This window comes from Eleutherodactylus coqui, chromosome 11 (assembly GCF_035609145.1).
Source record: "Eleutherodactylus coqui strain aEleCoq1 chromosome 11, aEleCoq1.hap1, whole genome shotgun sequence".
Classification (NCBI taxonomy): domain Eukaryota; kingdom Metazoa; phylum Chordata; class Amphibia; order Anura; family Eleutherodactylidae; genus Eleutherodactylus; species Eleutherodactylus coqui.
In genome coordinates, this window is record NC_089847.1 from 62,293,044 (window position 1) to 62,312,729 (window position 19,686).

General features: G+C 50.0%; 1 protein-coding gene across 1 annotated transcript in view; it reads left to right on the forward strand.

The window, feature by feature from the left end:
• Positions 1-19,686, forward strand: part of LOC136581720 (Fanconi anemia group D2 protein-like) — a 53,257-nt gene that overhangs the window by 20,822 nt on the left and 12,749 nt on the right. Inside the window, exons 6-18 of the mRNA XM_066582344.1 lie at positions 288-370; positions 441-549; positions 678-713; positions 859-1,002; positions 1,892-2,026; positions 3,282-3,413; positions 5,092-5,193; positions 7,223-7,342; positions 15,912-15,985; positions 16,954-17,076; positions 18,467-18,567; positions 18,884-18,999; positions 19,074-19,182. Coding sequence (XP_066438441.1) covers positions 288-370; positions 441-549; positions 678-713; positions 859-1,002; positions 1,892-2,026; positions 3,282-3,413; positions 5,092-5,193; positions 7,223-7,342; positions 15,912-15,985; positions 16,954-17,076; positions 18,467-18,567; positions 18,884-18,999; positions 19,074-19,182 — 1,384 coding nt within the window. The remainder of the gene's footprint in view (positions 1-287; positions 371-440; positions 550-677; positions 714-858; positions 1,003-1,891; positions 2,027-3,281; positions 3,414-5,091; positions 5,194-7,222; positions 7,343-15,911; positions 15,986-16,953; positions 17,077-18,466; positions 18,568-18,883; positions 19,000-19,073; positions 19,183-19,686) is intronic.

The window sequence follows — 19,686 nt, forward strand, 5'->3', positions numbered from 1 at the left end:
CCGAGTTTTGAAGCAAAATGTCAACTCCTTCTAGATGCTTGATTTTATTTTCTGACAGAGTGTACAAAGACTACCTTAGAACTGATCTGCCAGCTACAAGGGCAGCATGCCTGCTCTGACAGCTTTGAGCATTGGGCTGATGTGTAATCCCTAGTCGTTTCCCCAGCTGCAGCAAACCACTGACCAAAAATGTTCATAACCAAGCGGGAATATTGAATCTGTCATCCCAGAGGATGATTCACTCAGGAGGGCGGCCCTGATCATCTGCCTTCTCCCTTTTCCCCCAGGTGATCTCTGAACTCCGCAAAAATCTGGATGTGCAGTTATGTGTTTCACTGTCACAGGTTCAAGTTGCCACATCCAAGACTGGGTAAATACTACAGCTGCACCTTGGAACAGATGATGGGTGTTGTAGTTCACTAAGTACTCTCATTCTTCAGTATTACAGGGACCCAAGACAAGAGCAGTCAGAACTGCGTTACCCTCCTAATGGAAGTCATTAAATCGGCTGTCTGGTTTCAGAAACACACATGTGAAGCTTGGATTAAAGTAAGTGCCTTCTGTTATTCTGGAGCTTGAGCGTTCATATGTGTGACTGGTCATGGTGGCATCAGGATGAGCTGGCCCGACGTGGGCAGCAAATATCACCAGGAGAATAATGTGTATTTCTCTTCTAGGCTATTGAAAGCGTTGAGACTTTTGAGGAGCACAAGGTAAGTTCTGTAGAGTTAGGCCAAATATATGATGTTTTGACTCCCCCAATACAGTAATCTGGATGTGTACGTCTTGTATACAAGGGATATGCAGTATGAGGGTGTTGGAGATGTAATCCTCTCCTCACCGTTCTTCTCTCACCAGGTTACTGACTTCTTAGTTCTTTTGATCCCTTATGCAACAAATTCTAACTGCAAGAAACAAGTGGAGTGTGTACTGAAGAACAAGGTGCGCTCCGGTTGCATCACCAATCAGCTGCTGCAGAACATCTTCAGGAGTCATACACAGGTAATATGCAGTCTGCATGCAAGAGGCTGTGCACTACCAAAACCATGAGACTGTCGGTGTACACTAGGTCAGCATTAATATTGCTAAACATCTCAGCCCACATTTGCGTTATCTGCGAAATGGTCTAGACCAAAAGGTTGGGAGTAAGGCGCGACCCTTTTAATAGACATGCACATACACAAGTGTTATCATTAGAGTTTTAATTGGAATGCCAGCTAAAAAAGAACAAAACGCGTTTCGAAGCAACACAGTGCTTCTTTAGTATTGCTGGTGACTAGAGATGAGCCAGCGTACTCGGATAAGCACTACTCGCTCGAGTAATTGGCTTTATCCGAGTATCGCTGTGCTCGGGGCTAAAGATTCGGGTGCCGGCACGGAGCGGGGAGCTGCAGGGGAGAGCGGGGAGGAACGGAGGTAAGATCTTTCTCTCCCTCTCTCCCGCCCACTATCCCCTGCTCCCCGCTGCGACTCACCTGTCAGCCGCAGCGGCACCCGAATCTTTAGCCCCAAGCACAGCGATACTCGGATAAAGCCAATTACTCGAGCGAGTAGTGCTTATCCGAGTACGCTCGCTCATCTCTACTGGTGACACAATCCTAGTATATCATTAGGTAGAAGGTGACAGTACGCTATCAATAATGGGGCTGGATGCTGGTGCCCCCATTTGTGTTATCGGTCTCCTTTTCATTAATGTACATTAGAGCATTGTGCCTACATGGAGAAGGGGGGATTCAAGAAATCCTGTTGTGCCGGGAAGTTACGAAGAGGAGAGATCTTAATTTATAAGTGCATGAGATACTGCAGGAAAGACGGCCTGTATAGAGCATCAGTAGACTCGGCCCATGTCTTTACTTGTTGCAACTTTTTCAGTTGTCTCTTTCCTTTGCAGGTTCTGATGTTTTACTTTACATCCATACTCAGTTTGGCGCAGACTCTTCTGAGATCTGTGAAGCCTGTTGTATTCTTGTTTGGTAGCCACCTGTTTAAGCATGCCTTCAGGATGTTCGATCGTTACTGCCAACAGGTGAGTGTACGGTGGCGGGGGTGTACATGTGGGAAGTGCGGTTGAGTGCATGGTGGGAGGGGGGGAGTGTTACATATGTCAGCTGCAGGTTTGTTCTAGACAGGTAGGAGTGCCTGGTCCGGGCTCCACATGGTGACTAAAATGGTCGCCAATGCAACCAAGAATTTGTAGATAATAACAAGAATTTTCAATCTTGTAGCCATCTGCGACCAGCGCTGCTGATGCGTAGGATGTACATGTAGGATTGGCACAGCATCATCACTCCCCGACTCACATTCTGCCTCTGGAGACTCAGGGCTGTGAAACTCCTGCCTATTTGTTCCTGTTGGCCTCCTATACTGAGGGGAAGGGTAACCTCTGCTACTGATTGCATGTTTCGGGGAGGAGGAGTCTCTGCTATAGATTGCATGCACCGGAGAGGGGGAGCCTCTGCTACTGATTGCCTGTAACTGGGCGAAGGGAAGGGGAGCCTTTAGCTATGAAAATTCTTGTAGGTAGCAGGGTTGCAGTATTATAGTAGTTATATTTTTGCACATAGGTGGTGATATTATAGTCTAGCCTATCTATTACGGTGTTTCCCAAAAAATAAGCCCTAACCAGATTTTCAGTGGGGGTTTGAAATATAAGCCCTCCCCAAAAAGTAAGCTAGCTACACTAAGTTAAAGAAAAAAACAGCAATACGGCGCTCGATCATTCACAGCTATTCAGTGAATGACATCACTGAATGGCTGTGATTGGTTTAACGAGCACTGGCTCTGATTGGCTGGCGCTCGATCCAATCATAGTGCTCACTTGACAGAGGCGTGGTATTCAAAGCCCCCTCACCAAGAAAAGAATCCTCTGTCAGTGCGGAGGACACTGCAGCCTGCCGCAGCACCAAGGGGACCAGTGCAAGACGCCAGCGGCTAGGTGAGTATAAGACATTCCCTGAAAATAAGACACTGGGCCTCTTTTGGGGCAAAAATTAATATGACAGTGTCTTATATTCAGGGAAGCACAGTATAACTAATATTGACTGTGAGAAACCGTAAAGGAGAAATCAGATGGAGGAGTGGGATGTAGGCATTGCAGAAAGTTACATCCTATTTATTGTAATGTTAATTTTACATGTATTTAAATATGGACACTAAAAATTCTATTTGGCTCCTACATGTTAACTAATTTCTAGGTAATTTTTGTAGCCTGCAGCCCTGCTGGATGCATGGTGAGAGTCACATGCGACTGCTATAGTGGAGATCTGGTTGCTGTTTTGCAGGAGGCGATTGTGGCACTGGTGACTCATGTATGCAGCGGCCATGCTGATGAGGTGGACACTGCGCTGGATGTCATGGGCGACCTGGTATCCAGTCACACGGCCGCTGTTGCTCTGCATGTAGTCTTCATAAAGGTGGGTACATCCATCTCTGTTGGGGAGTGGGGGGGGGGGGTGACTCATCTGGTCTTGACTCCTTTACAATGGTGGAGGAGATCCGGCCAAGGAGGGAGCTTCCTTAGAAGAAAATACATATCATAAATAGGAAATGTTTTTTTTCTGCTCATTTACAATCTTGCTGATTTTGTTATAGCCTGTGCTGCAGGCTATAATCTACTTGTTAACACCAATATGCCAGGGGTCCCCAACCACCGGTCCGCGGACCGGGGCCGGCCATTAGGTGGTTAGCGCCGGTCCGCAGCACCGCCGGAACTTTTCTTCTAAACACAAGGCCCGCGGGCCAACACCGCTCACCACTGCAGCGATTACCAGCGGGAGCGCCGCAGCTCCCCGCTGGTAATCGCGCCGATCCCGGCGTACACTGAGGTCAGTGTGCAGCCAGGATCCTCCTCCCCAAGTCCCCTGCTCATTAGTTCCGCAGGAGAGGATTCAGGGAGGAAGTGTGTCGGGCTGCACACTGACGTCAGGGCAAGCGGAGAAAGAGCGACGCTGACAGCAGGGATAAGGTAAGTATATGGGTTGGGGGGCTGCTTATTACTGGGGGGGGCTGGTTATTACTGGGGGGGACTGCCTATTACTGAGGGGTGGGGGCTGCCTGTTACTGGGGAGGGCTGCTTACAACTGGGGGGAGGGCTGCTTACAACTGGGGGGAGGGCTGCTTACAACTGGGGGGGGGGCTGCTTACAACTGGGGAGGGCTGCTTACAACTGGGGGGGCTGCTTACTACTGGGGGGGGCTGCCTGTTACTGGGGGGGGGGCTGCTTACAACTGGGGAGGGCTGCTTACTACTGGGGGGGCTGCCTGTTACTGGGGGGGGGCTGCTTATTACTGGGGGGGGGGGCTGCTTATTACTGGGGGGGCTGCCTGTTACTGGGGGGGAGCTGCCTACTACTGGGGGGGGCTGCTTACTACTGGCGGGGGCAGCTTATTACTGGGGGGGCTGCCTGTTACTGGGGGGGGGCTGCTTACTACTGGGGGGGGCTGCTTATTACTGGGGGGGGTTGCTTACAACTGGGAGGGCTGCTTACTACTGGGGGGGGATGCCTATTACTGGGTGGGGCCTGCTTATTACTGGGGGGGCTGCCTGTTACTGGGGCTCATGCTTACAATTGGGGGGCTGCCTGTTACTGGGGGGGTCTGCTTACAAATGGGGGGGGTCTACTTACTACTGGGGGGGCTGGTTATTACTGGGGGGGGGGCTGCCTATTACTGGGGGTGGGGGCTACTTATTACAGGGGGAGGGGCTGCTAATTACTGGGGGGGCTGCTTATTACTGGGGAGGGCTGTCTATTACTGGGGGGGGAGATAAATTATATGCTGCCAAATGTGTGTGCTGGGGGGGGAGGGAATAGATTATATACTGCCCTATGTGTGTGCTGCCAGTGGGGGGGGGGGGTATATTATACTGCCCTATGTGTGTACTGCCAGGACATTCTAAATGTCATAATTGAATAAGTATGCACTAAACTCCAACCCCCTTCGTAACCCCGCCCCATATAACCAAAGTCCCGCCCAACCCTGCCGGACCTTGTAAAAATGTTCTTGCTTGAAGCCGGTCCCTGGTGCCAAAAAGGTTGGGGAGCACTGCAATAGGCTACCTCTGTCAGCAGTAAGATAGTTATGTTTTTTACAGGGTATATTGGATCACCTGGATAATCTGAACTGTCAACAGATCCGCAAGCTCTTCCAGATCCTGTGTGCTCTTGGCGTCAGCCCTGAAGGTGCCCACATCGAGGTACCAGCAGATGTTTTATTCACTAGTAATTCTTTGGCCGCTTATGTCAGCACTGCTTTTTTCGCGACTCACACGGTTTGCCATTTACTTGAAGAGGAGTTGGATTAGCAGAGTTCCTACTTAAGCTGGTGAGTTGAAGAAGTCTCATCGGTCAGACCCCCACCAGTCAGACATTGATGGCACATCCTTAGAATATTCTTTAGTGAACTTTTATCCCCTCTACACCAGTTTTTTTTGTTATTTATATTTCCGCATTCAATCGACGTTTTTTTAATGCATTTTTGAAGTACTATTAAAACACAAGGAAAAACCATGCATAGAAAAAAAAATAAAAACGCATAAGGTTTTCAGAAACTGTGCGCTGTTTTTAAAAAAAATCGCAAGAGCTTTAGAACAAAACTGCTTACGGCTTGTGAAAATCGCATGTGTTTTTTTTTTTTTGTTTTTGTTTTTTTTTTAATATACCTAAACTTGTGAACACAGCCTTGGCTTATTTTACTGTTGACTTATCCATGTGAGGGCTTAATTTTTATAGGTCTAGTTGCATTTTGTAATGGATCATTGGAAAAAGTGGACGTCCGCTTCCAAAGTGTGGTATCAAAAAAGGATCTTTTTATTCCATAAAAGCAGGTGTGAGGTTTCGACTGAGCATAGCTTTTTTCAAGCACAGCAAACATATTGTGATGGAAGCACTATTTATTCTACGGGTCAGTGCGGCTTTGGCACGACCAAAATTATTTTATTGTTTTGATTTACTACTTTTAAAAAACAAGAACCTCCGCGGCCATCCATCTTCAGTAATTTAGGCCCTGGCTTTTTGGGGCTACTAGGCCTCTTTCTGTACCCCTGTCCTAATGTCTTGCTGTGTACCTCAATGAATGTGACGAGAAAGTAATTTTACGGTAGGTTTTGCCAAAAATCCATTTTTTCGCAGGCCTTGGAATCTTCACTACGGTCCCAGTATGCCATGGCTTAGGTCTTGCATGGTGCAGTCAGCATTGACCACAGCACCTAAGGGGTTTAAAAGTCTGCAGCCAAAGCGTGCTCCCATTTGCTACTGTTGTGGGTGGAAATCAGTTGTGTCAAGCAGCCAGCACCCACAGGTTATGGAGTAGGTTCAGCTTCCAAGCCCACTCCATACTCTCCACAGTGACCAAGGATGTTTATGTATATCCTTAGTTGTTAGGCTAATTTCACACTGGTGAGTGTGATATCGAGCTGTGAAACTCGGCCCGATATCGAGCTCAGGAATGTGCGATTTACCCATGGATGCAAGGCGTTACGGTGTCAAAAATGGCTCGCATTACTTCAAGTAAGTAGGGATCCACAACCGTCATTGGAATGTTTTCAGTGGGAAACCTTGCATCGCACTCACATGCACCTGGAATGGAAAGCGTGACCGCACTGTAGGGGAAAGAATCCTAATGTGTAATCTCCATGATGTTAACCCCATGTGTACCATGTGGTGCTGCTCAGTGCATGGAATACTATAGGTTGGTTGTATTTACACAAAGCGCTTCTAAACGGAACGATTATCGTTTAAAAAAATAATTCAAATGAGCGAAAGTGAACGATAATTGTTCATTTAATACAGGCATAAAATCATCGTTCACTTATCGTTTAAACTGCACTGGATCAGTCTTTCACAGTGATAAAGATATTTCTGCCTGTCCAAACGAATTAGCGCTGACATCAATCGCTCGTTCAAACGAGAATTGGCTCGTTTAAAAAGGACCCTCCGTATTGCTGCTTTTCTGCCCAAGCCTCTAGCTTATCCAGATCCATTTACAATTGTATACTATAAACTCTCCTGTGTTCCTGTACGTAGTCTTGTATCGTTTGCATATATTGATATCTTACTGTAAAATCCCTCTATGAGGTTGTTGATAAATGTTTATAATAATAAAGAATAGGGCCCAGTACGGATCCTTGTGGTACCCCACTGATAACGGGGGGCTTTCTTATAAAGCATTATCAAGGCTGTCCTTCTTCAGATGTCTTGTATGTCTTTCTGTGTGGATGCATATAGGTCACGTCTCTTCTGGAGCTGGCTCGTACATGCTGTGAACACTCGCCCGTGGCTACTGCTTTCTACTTTGATGAGCTAGCTGATCTGGTGCAGATGAAAAGTTTGGACGCTAAGGTCATGGTAAGATTTAGCTTCAGTCTTCTGCCTTATCGATATGATGCAGCCGCGTTTCAGAAAATATTAGGGAATGGTCAGTATAATATCTTGATGTCATTGCTTCTGTTGTGTATGAAAGCACTGTAACAGGTCAGCCTGAGGTTATACCATCTGTGGCTGATCCCTATAATGATATTATGCACTTCCCCGATGCTTTCTGAAAAGTGCCTTCATGTAAAGCAAAGCCCCACAGCCGCATTCACTTATAACTGCAGCCGACAGACTGCTAAAGAGGCTGAAATCCCCAAAATATTCAATTTATCCACTCCTCAACATTGAAATTGCAACACCAAGAAAGAAAAGTCTTGTAATTTCGCAGGAAATCTCTCCTGAAATCACTGTATAAATAGACATATTTAATGATATGCAAGTGATAAAAAAGGAGATGAAGTTTTAAAAACTTTTCTCTTATTATTGAGTGCCACGCACAGAAATTCACGCACTTACATGTCTTGGCATGCCATCAGTGAGGTTGTTGTTGAACAAATCCTCATTATGCGCTGCTGGCAGCTCCATTTATAATTGCCGACCAATGACGCTCGATGGGAGAGTAGTTTGGAGACGCTGCAGGCCATGGTAGCACGTTTTAGGCTACGCAGTCACTGCTCACAGTTGCTCAAACAATATGCGGCCTGTCGTTGTGTTTAAAAATGGCTCCTAGGATACGTCAGAGATATGTCTGTACCACTGGTTTCACGACCAAATTAACTTAACGCTGAGCTGTTAGTGTACCTGGAATGTAGGTGAGGGCTCTGACTGCTGTACATTATCTCACCCCACACTATAATTCTGGGAGTAGAACTGGCGTGACAATCGCTCGTGATCCTCATGATGTTGCTCAAGAGGATAGGCCTCCATTGCTGTCTTGCTATGCACCATGCTCACCTTTGAAAGTAGTGGCATGAGGTCAATGGGAACACCTGTCGCTGGATGTCTGGCTCATAGACCAAAGTTGTGCAAGAGCCTTCTTATTCTTTGTGTAGACCCCAGGCTTGGGATGTGACCTCCAATTTCAGTGCAGTACAAAAAGAGGATTTTTTACTCACCGTAAAATCTCTTTCTCGTCTCGTCATTGGGGGACACAGCAAAGACCGTGGGATATAGCTTCTGCCACTAGGAGGCGACACTAAGCACAAAAAGTTAGCCCCGCCCTCTGGCTATATCCCTCCTGCCGACAGCAGGCTAATCAGTTTGTCATGCCAGCAGTTGGAATAGCCATGCAGGAACAGAGAGACAACAATAGTTAGTCATATGACACATCAACAAAAAATGTAACTGTAATGAAAAACACGCAGCACCATGTGCGACTTACAGAATCCGGAGTCCGACCAGGACCACCACTGTGTCATATAAAGAAAGAGGGGTGGGTGCTGTGTCCCCCAATGACGAGACGAGAAAGAGATTTTACGGTGAGTAAAAAATCCTCTTTTCTCGCTCGTGTCATTGGGGTACACAGCAAAGACCGTGGGACGTCCCACAGCCGTCCCCAAGGGTGGGTACAAATAAATCATAAGCGCATGCGGTCAGTTTACAGCCGTCTGTAAAACCTTTCGACCCAGCGAAGCGTCGGCTGACGCAAACGTATGTAACTGATAAAACTTAGAAAAGGTGTGCAGGGATGCCCAGGTAGCTGCCTTACACACCTGTGATACTGAGGCACCGTGACTTACCGCCCATGACGCCCCCACTGCTCTGGCGGAATGTGCCGTCACCTGGAATGGCGGTGCCTCACCCTTGGCCCGGTAGGCTTCCACCACTGCTGAACGGATCCAGCGAGCAATAGTCACCTTTGATGCCGCGAGGCCCCGTCTCGGACCATCCGGTATCACGAACAGGGAATCCGAGCGCCGGAAGGACGCTGTCTGGTCCAAATATGTCCTTAGAGCGCGGACTAGGTCTAAGGTGTGCAGAGCCCGTTCCCTAGGGTGAACCGCCTTTGGACAAAATGATGGCAGTACAATGTCCTCATTAATGTGAAAGGTAGACACCACCTTTGGGAGAAAAGATTGCACCGGTCGCAACACCACCTTATCCTGGTGAAAAACCGTAAAGGGTGGTTTTGCCGATAGTGCCGCAATCTCCGAAACCCTACGAAGGGAGGTAACTGCCACAAGGAAAGCGACCTTCCAAGATAGCAAGCGCCACGGTACCTCCGCTAATGGTTCAAACGGATGGGCCTGCAAGGCATCCAGAACCAGGTTAAGGTCCCAAGGTGGCACCGGAGACCGGAAAGGGGGTGCTGTATGAGCAACTCCCTGAAAAAAGGTGCGCACCGCCGACCTTGAAGCCAAAGGTCGCTGAAACAAAACTGACAAAGCCGAAACCTGTCCCTTAAGGGAGCTGAGGCTCAGGCCTAAGCCCAACCCGTCTTGGAGAAACGACAGGAGACGGGCCAACGAAAAATGCATCGGGTGCGCCCCTTTCTGCTCGCACCAGCGAAAGAATGTTCTCCACACCCGGTGATATACCTTCAATGACGACGGCTTCCTAGCCCTAATCATAGTCTGGATAACTGGGTCTGAGAAGCCCCTTGCTCTCAGTACCGCGGTCTCAACTGCCACGCCGTCAAACGCAGTGTAGCTAAATTCTGGTGGTAGAGGGGACCCTGAGAGAGAAGATCCTTTCGCAGGGGTAATCGCCAGGGCGCGTCTGCTACCATGTCCATGAGCTCCGCGTACCACGTTCTTCGCGGCCAATCTGGGGCTATGAGAATCACAGGTAGCCCTTCCTTCCTGATTCTCCTGAGCAACCGTGGAATGAGAGGAATTGGTGGGAAGACATAGGGGTAATGAAACCCCGTCCATGGAGCCGTTAGCGCATCTGCTGCTAGAGCTCTGGGGTCCCTTGACCTGGCCAGATAGGCTGGAAGCTTCTGATTGAAGCGAGACGCCATCAGGTCCACGTCTGGCTGACCCCATCTTAGGCATACTTCCTGAAATACCTCGGGATGTAGCCCCCATTCTCCTGGGTCGACCTCCTTCCTGCTGAGGAAGTCGGCCGCCCAATTTTCGACCCCGGGAATGAAGACTGCCGATATCGCTGGAAGATGTTTCTCGGCCCATGACAGAATTCCCTCTACTTCCTTCATGGCTCCCCTGCTGCGGGTCCCGCCTTGATGGTTTATGTAAGCCACCGCGGTCGCATTGTCTGACTGGATTCGCACTGGAGTTCCCTCCAGCCGGTGCACGAAATGCTGCAAGGCCCGGAGTATTGCTCGCAGCTCCAGGACGTTTATCTGGAGACAGGACTCCTGCGTGGACCAGGTTCCCTGTGCTACCAGATCCCCCAGCGTGCACCCCCAGCCTGTCATGCTGGCATCTGTAGCCAGCACCTGCCACTGCAGGGGCAGGAACGACCTGCCCTGCTGGATACGTGGCGAGTCCAACCACCACTGGAGCGACTGCTGAACACCTGGCGGAATCCTTATCTTCCGCTCGAGGGATCGTGCTAACCTGTCCCACCTTGACAGTATCGCCCACTGCAGGGGGCGGGAGTGGAACTGGGAAAATGGAATCGCCTCGAAAGACGATACCATCAGTCCCAAAACCCTCATCGCATGGCGGATCGCCACCGGTCGCTGCGATAGAAGGGACCGCACCTGCCTCTGAAGCAGCTGACATTTTGCTTCTGGGAGAATCACTCGACCTCGTGCCGTGTCGAAGCACATCCCCAGGTACTGCATGCGTTGAGCTGGCACAAGAGACGATTTCTTGAAATTGATCAGCCAACCGAACCTGGTAAGCGTGTCCAGGGCAATCTGCAGGCTCTCCAGGTTGTCCCGCTGGGTCGGGGCTTTCACCAGAATGTCGTCTAGATACGGCATGGCAACAACCCCCCTGGAATGCAAGATTGCCATCACTGCCGCTAAGACTCTTGTAAACACCCTGGGAGCTGTCGCCAGCCCGAATGGCAATGCCGCAAATTGGAAGTGCTCTTCCTGTACTGCGAAGCGGAGGAAGCGCTGGTGCGCCTGACAAATGGGGATATGTAAATATGCATCCTGGATGTCTATCGAAGACAGGAATTCCCCTGCCTCCAAGGATGCGATGACCGCTCGTACCGACTCCATGCGGAAATGACGGACCGCTACGAACCTGTTCAGCTTCTTTAGGTCCAGAACCGGACGGACGGAGCCGTCCTTTTTGGGGACCACAAAAAGATTTGAGTAGAACCCCGTGAAGTATTGTTCGGGGGGCACTCGCACCACCACCCCCTGTAAATAAAGAGAGCGGACCGCTCCGAGAAAAGCTGCTGCCTTCCCTGGGTCCCCCGGGGTTCTGGACCGAAAGAAGCGATCGTGCGGTTGTGAAAGGAACTCTATCGCATAGCCCTTGGACACGACCTCCTGTACCCAAGTGTCTGAGATCTGAGATGACCAGACCTGGCTGAATTGGAGAAGCCGTCCCCCCACCTTGTCCGAAACAGGTGGGGGCAGTCCCTCATGCGGAGGGCTTGCTTTTGGTACCCTTTGCGGGCTGGGGCCCCCGCCAAGAGGACTTTGGTTTAAAGGAAGGAACCTTCCTTTGTTCCCGCTCCTGTGGACCCTTCCTCTCCACCCTACGAGGACTCGTCCGGCGATAGGAACGAAAACGTCTGTGCTGTGGAGATGACCGCTTTGGACGGTTCTGCGGCAAAAGCGAGCTCTTTCCCCCCGTAGCCTCTGAGATTAGCTCGTCTAGCTTGGCGCCGAACAGACGAGATCCTACAAAGGGCATACTGATCAACGACCCCTTGGAGGAAGCGTCCGCATCCCACGATTTTAACCATAGGGTCCGGCGAGTAGCCACCGATGCCGCGGAGGCTCGGGCCGCCAGCCTGGCTGTATCCATAGAGGCCTCACAGAGAAACATGCCCGCTTGTTCAATCTGGTGTGTAATGCCCACCAGATCCTCGGACGCTGCCCCTTCGAGGATTCCTTCTCGTAACCGCTTTGCCCAGTCAGTAACAGCCTTACTGACCCAGGACGAGGCAAACACAGGCCTAAGAGCCGACCCTGCCGCCTCAAAAACGGTCTTTGCTAAGGCCTCGACTCCTCGATCCTTGGGATCCCTGAGGGAGGAGGACTGTGCCGTGGGTAGCACCGTGTGCTTAGCCAGGCGCGAAATGGGTGGATCCACTAGTGGTGGGACCGACCACTTCTCCACTAAATCCTGCGGGAAGGGGTATTTCCCGTCCAAGTAACCTATCTTGGAAAAACGCTTATTCGGTGCCTTCCACTCCTTAGATAGGACCTTGTCAAAGTCCTCATGAGGAGGAAAGGTTTTTGGAGAGCGTCTAGGCTGCCTGAAAGAAAACGATATTCCAGATGCCTGTGGTTCCTGTTCAGTGAGCTGAAAAGTGTCACGCACCGCAACCACTAAGCTCTCCACCATCGCAGAAAATTTTGGGACCTGATCCTCCTCCACAACAGAGTCTGAGGAAGATTCAGACCATTCCTCGTCCGAAACATCCTCTTCTGCCGACGAGCGCCGTGACCTAGTGCCAGAAGAGCGCAAAAGCGACGAGGAGGATGGTGATCGGGAGGGCCGCCGTGAGTCCGAAGGCCTGACCCGTTTACGTCTACGGCCACCCTCCTCATGTGAACCCGTGGCGTCCTGCGCTAACCTTTCCAAAATTGCGCCAGATGCCCGAGTGAGGTCAGACACCGCCATTGACAAGGAGCGGGCCCATTCCGGCTCGGCCACAGCTGGGGGCTGAACTGCGGGGGGGATGCCCTGCCCAGCCGCCTGTTTCGCAGGGGAACAATCTCTACAAAAGGGCTCAGCCTGTCCGCATGCGAACTTTAGGTTACAGCGTGAGCAAGCAAAGTGCGTTACTCTTGCTGTCCCTGGTCCAGCTTCCAGGGCTCTGGGGTCAGACATGGTGCTGGGGTTTCACCAGGCAAAGAAAACTGCGAGCTATCCTCTGCTATGCCAACCGCCGGCAGGAGGGATACACAGCGAAAGAGGGGAGCTAGCCGCCAGGCAGAGCTTACCCAGGTCCTTGCCGAGGTCCGAAGAGGTCCGGGGAGCCGCTGGGTTGGGAGACTGCAGGTGCTGAAGGGCTTTCTTTTCCTGAAGCTTGAGCTGTGCAGCGTATAAGCTGAGCAGAAAAGGCAGCAAGGAGTGGAGCAGCAGGGAGGTTTTTAAGTCCTGGCGCGCTGTCCCCAATAGGCTGCTTCTCTGATGTCATCCCCCTTCACCTGTGCTAAGGGAGGAAGGGGGAGGGGCAGGGCGGCGTGCATTGCCGATAAGGCCACGCCCCCTACATGGAGTCAATGAAGGCAGCATTCTGCAGCACCCACGCCACGAGGCCACGCCCCCAGCGTGACACGGGCGTGGCCACGCCCCCAGGGAGGATCACCGTGAAGCCACGCCCCCACGCGTCATGTGGGCGTGGCCACGCGGCGTGGCCACGCCCCCTCCGCTCCCGGCATTGCCTCGCCCGGGGCTGCACTGCAGCCCCTCCACTGAGCCCCTACATCGCAGGAACTCCTGCCGGGAGCCCATGCAGGGAGCCGGAAGACCAGGGCATCCTGAAGTTGTTGCTGCCGCAGCCTGAGGTGCCATGCCTACGAGGCCACGCCCCCCCGCCGGCTTGTGCCTGAAACCAGTGCCCTGAATATCCGCAGCCATACATAGCGGATACAACCCCCGCGAAAAGGAGCCTGTCCGCCTGCGCCTATGCCTGCGCCTCGCTGCAGCCCACAAGGTACGCATGCAAAAGCGACATACTGGGAGAGCCAGGGAAGGGAGAGGGGAGGGGAGGGGGGTCGCCAGCACATACTTACCTCCTGCGTTCTTGCTGGAAGATAAGGCGGCTCCCCAGTTCCAGCAGCCTACCCCTGTAACATCGCCTGCCCGTGGGAAGGGGATGCGGACCTCTGCACCAAACATAGGGGGGCTCACGCTGGCGGGCCACATGCGGATATATACGACCCGGATGTGCCACCTTTCCTTCTGAGGCGGGCCGGGCAAGAAGCAACCTGGACAAACCCGAGGTTGTTCGCCCTCCTCTCCGTTCGGGTTTGATGGGGAGCGTCCTGCCTCTCCGTCTAACCCTGGCCCTTAAAGCAGCCCTAACGGGCACAACCGTCCTCCTACGAGACACTAAGCTAAAAACTGATTAGCCTGCTGTCGGCAGGAGGGATATAGCCAGAGGGCGGGGCTAACTTTTTGTGCTTAGTGTCGCCTCCTAGTGGCAGAAGCTATATCCCACGGTCTTTGCTGTGTACCCCAATGACACGAGCGAGAAATGGATCACTACACACCATTCTTCTAATCTGATGATCCGTCCATGCACAGGTCCACCTCTGTCTACCTCTTGCTGCCATTCAAGTTCGTCGCTGTTCTCCCAAACACTGGGACACACAATGTTCAACTGTGCTGACATTTCGGCATATGTATGTAGTGATCTTCAGGGGTGATAAACCAAGGTCTCTCATTTCAAGGATTCTGTCCTTTTCAGTTTGTAATAAGTGGCGATAACTGGCACATCGACAAACGGGAGGAATCGCACAATGCTACCACAAGGCTTTATCTGATTTTTGTGGTTTCAGGGCGCCCACCCACTGGCGATTTTTTTTTTTTTTTTTTCCTTTGCGTTTTGCGGTTTTTCTCAAGAGCAATTAGTTTTGAATGTACTCCTGTCCACTGGCGTTTTTTTTTTTCAGTCCGTTGCAATATTTAACATAGGAACTGTCAGTTGCATATGTGTCCTTATTTTTCTCTTAATGCACCCATGAATGTCCATGTAAATTAACGGAAAAAGCTGCGAAAATGCCGCGAAAAACGCAGCGGAAAACGCGCCGAAAACGCTGCGTTTTTCACGCACGAAAATCGCAAACGCCAGTGGGTGGGCGCCCTCATGTGGCTGAAAAAAAATTGCTTTCGATCTGTTTTTATGCCATTGAATCCCCTCTCATATGCCACAGATTGGAGCTACGTGCTTGAAAATTTGCGTTTTTTAACTTCTACTTCCTCGATTTGCATAACCTTACGGCTTGTTCTTTTTGGTGTTGAAATTTCAGTGTTGACAGAAACCAAAAGAAGCTGCTAAGTAATCATCTGACGCCAAGGAAAGAGGCAAAGGATACTAAAAAAGAGAACTGGGAGACAAGCGGCCATGACACAATCCATTGATTCTAATGAGATACTGTGATGCTTGCTTTATACCAGAAGCTATTACACTATGACAGATCCAAAAGGATGCTGACAGACCCTACTGACTATAATATGGTCTGCTGTGGCAGTGGTGTTTTTTACAGTGAGAATAGGAATGCAGAATGTACTATTCTTACCATCAAAATGACCCGCAGAACCCCATGATGATCTGTGATGGAGCCTGGAATGAAATGCCAAGAGTCAGAAGGGCATGTGACCTGGTATACTTGCACATCCTGCCATCTGCTTCATCACTTTAAAATTGTGTGATCAATAAAAGCTCTTTTTCTGTGATGAAGGAAATGGTTTATCACCTTCCCTTCTGATGCTTCTGGAGATTCGGGACATAGTTGATGTCCGTGAATTGATCACTGTCCTTTTCTTTTGTGCAGGAACATATGAGGAAGACGGTGCTGGAAGACTTCCAGGAGGATTATGTGGTGGACCTGGACCAGAAAGCAGATGGGTGTATATGCTACACTCATGTTCTTGCCTACATTTACTACTCTTCCCATTGCACATACATAACATACTGAGGCAGGCACTTTTTCATCAAGTAGTTCCAACCTTACCAAAACAGAAGGCCTGTGTGATCAGTCACCAAGATGAATGATTACTTTGCCTGCTATTGGTACCTGGTGCCCTAATGTTATAATCCACAGTCCTTGCCTATGAGTAATTGTATTGACCCTTTACAACCAGCTGCTCATAAAGCAAATGAGCCAAAGGGGAAATTAGAACGTGGAAAGTCGCCAGTGCCGTTGTAGCAGCCAGTACTCCTTTGCTGCCAGTGGCATCCAGTGCCCATTATATGATTGTTTCAGTGACTAGTTCTCAGTCTGGTGTCTGCTGCCAGTCATATGGTTTTAATGTTGGCACCAGATTTCGTTGCTACTGAGATGCCACTGATGCTCTGGAGGTGCAGCCACATCTGGCTCCTGGTTTCAGTAACACAGTGATGCCTGTGGTGCACGGGCGTTGTGGCCACATCTGGATCCTGGTTTCAGTAATAGAGTGATGCCAATGGTGCACTGGCATTGTGGCGACATCAGGCTCCTGGTTTTAGTAATACAGTAATCCCTCTGGTATACTGGCGTTGTGGTGACATCTGGCTCCTGGTTTCAGTAATACAGTGATGCCTCTAGTATACTGACGTTGTGGCGATATCTGGCTTCTGGTTTCAGTAATACAGTGATGCCTCTAGTATACTGACGTTGTGGTGACATCTGGCTCCTGGTTTTAGTAATACAGTAATCTGTCTGGTATACTGGCATTGTGGCTATATTTGGCTCCTGGTTTCAGTAATACAGTGATGCCTCTAGTATACTGACGTTGTGGCTCCTGGTTGGGAATATTGGTGTCAGCTATAATTCTCATTTTCCCATAGTAGTCTTTTGCATGTGCTGTACTCCTTCAGTGCTGTTTTCTTCGTAGGACCCACCTGTTTCCAGTGAAAGCAATTTATAACCTGGAGGATGATGAGAGTCAAAGTGTTGCCATCAACCTCCTCCCACTTTTGGCTGATAAAGGTTCTTCCTCGACAACCCACGAAGGACGGTGAGTTACACGTGTATGACAGATGCTTTATGTTCCTGTTGTGTACTTTATGGTTATTGTATCTCGCTCTTGACCTACGGATTAACTATACCTAGTATGGGAAGATACACTGACCTTTCATCACTTAACTTAAAGGGGTTGTCTCGAGGAAGCAGTGAAATTTTTTTTTCCCCAGTTCCCCTTATTAAGCATACATTACTAAGCCCCCCTGTAAATGACTTTTCTAGCTGGTTTGTACTTACAGTTCCAGCGTTTCAGCAACTTATAAAAAGTTTCCCCAAGATGGCCGCTGGCTCTTTTCCCGTCGCTTGCTGTAGCCCGACGTGCGCGCTCCCGAGACGCTACCAGCTGTGTCTCCCTGACAACCAGACGCCCCGCAGCCGCCGACCGGACCCCGGGATTGAACGCGGCCGACCAGTCACCCACCGCCAGGCAGCAGGTAACCGGCGCTAGGCCCCCGGCTCCCCCGCGCTAGGCCCCCGGCTCCCCCGCTCTAGGCCCCCGGTTCCCCCGCTCTAGGCCCCCGGTTCCCCCGCTCTAGGCCCCCGGTTCCCCCGCTCTAGGCCCCCGGTTCCCCCGCGCTAGGCCCCCGGTTCCCCCGCGCTAGGCCCCGGGGCCACAGCGGCAGTCCGTCACGCGTCACCCCCGTCAGTCCGTCACCCATCACCTGGGCGGCTCGGCTGGGCGGCTCTGCTGGGCAGCTGGGCGGCTCTGCACCTTCCTCTAAGAGAGGATGGTAGCAGAATGGCCGCTCCAGCGCGCTCCCGTGAGGATACAGCTCATCTGCGCATGCGCAGAAGAGCTGTAGCGGCGAGCACACTGAAGCGGCTCGTGCTCAGAGCAGAAGAGCGGACTGCGCAAGCGCGTCTAAAAAAGCAAGCCACCAGCGAATTTAGACGGAACCATGGAGACGAGGACGCTAGCAACGGAGCAGGTAAGTGAATAACTTCTGTATGGCTCATATTTAATGCACGATGTATATTACAAAGTGCATTAATATGGCCATACAGAAGTGTATAACCCCACTTGATTTCGCGAGACAACCCCTTTAAGTACTTCTTTGTGATGAGGATGGATTTCCAGCATTGCTCTTCTCTTTTGGAGCTTTCCCGATGTTGGAGGCAGAAATAAGTAGCAGACAGAAACTAGAAGATGCCCGATCAGTGAAGCACTAACCAAGAGTGATGCAAAATCTATACAAAGTACATTGGGGGACCTCTAACATTCTGGTCCACCATCATGTTTTTAGTTGTATGGCGTTTTTTTTTCAGTACTAGAGCTTGTGTTATATGGCATTCGCTGACACCACAAGCATCATTCTGTCATCCCTTATTGTGTATCCTGTGACTTCCTACTGTCCACATTTACCCTGTGACCTTCCTCCCCGCAGCCCTGTTTCTCCTCTTTGCTTGTGTCCATTTTTCCGATTGCTTCGTCTCTGCATAGAGGATGAGTTTGATGGTAACTTGGATGAAATTGATGCATTGTTAGGTAAGTTCTGTATTATTTCTCTGCCTTCAGCTGAGTGTGGTAATCCAGAAATTAAAGTGTACTTGAGACATTGCCACATTAAGTCTACATCATGCTTGGCTATTGCAGGCGGATGCTCCACTTTTTTACATTTTTAATGTAATGTGGAATGAAAGTAGAACATTATTTCATTGTCTGTTTAATACTACTGCAAGAATATGTTCAACGTACGCAGGCTGCATTGATTGACAGCACTGTGGGTTGGGGAACTCGGCTTGTCTTCTGGCTCACAGGAGGATTCTGCTATGACCTGTCATGTATTGTGTTCCTTTTAAAGGCTGCCCGCTCTACCTGACTGATTTGGAAGTTGTCGACAAGGTGGAGTCTCTGTCCAGACAAGAACAGGAGTTCCTCTGCTTGCTTCTCTTTCTGGCTATTAACTGGTTCATAGAGGTAAATCTGATGAAGCCTTGATATTATGCATTCTAATTGTTGGCTCCTGACTGACACTAAGCTGTACCCTGCAGGTAGTCAATGCTTTCTGTAAGCAGCCAAATGCCGACCTGAAGGGGAAAGTTCTGAGACATCTACAGAACATCACATGGCTACAGTCAGTCTTGGAGAAGTGTCTACCCGGTATTGTCTGCCTATCCTCTCACATGAAGCAAGTCATGAATAGCAGGAGTAATGGGCACCACTAAAACAATCCAACAAATTGGATTGCAACCAGGGGGATATTTGAACTAAGCACGTTGAGCACAGGCGTTATAACCCATCAAAAAATGGTACTTACCGAAAGAGATTGCAAACTTTATTGAAATATTTTAGTACAGTTTGGAATATATTTTTGTATAATTTGGTGTGTGCCCTTTTTTTGATAGGTTGCAAAGTTTGTGTTCGATGAAGCGAGCCATAGACATTTTACATTTCAGAGTCCAACCAAAGCCTGCCTTAAAAATCCAACCAATCAGAATATTTGCCTCTGCAGCAAGTTTGACTTAACTTTTATGTCCACTGTCTGTGTACTTAAAGGGGTAGTTTAGGAAATCAACAAATTGGCTGCCGCCTCTGAGAAACCCATTCTACAGTGTAACTAGGATGGGTTGATGAGATCTTTGGCCGCCTGCACATGGGCAGAAA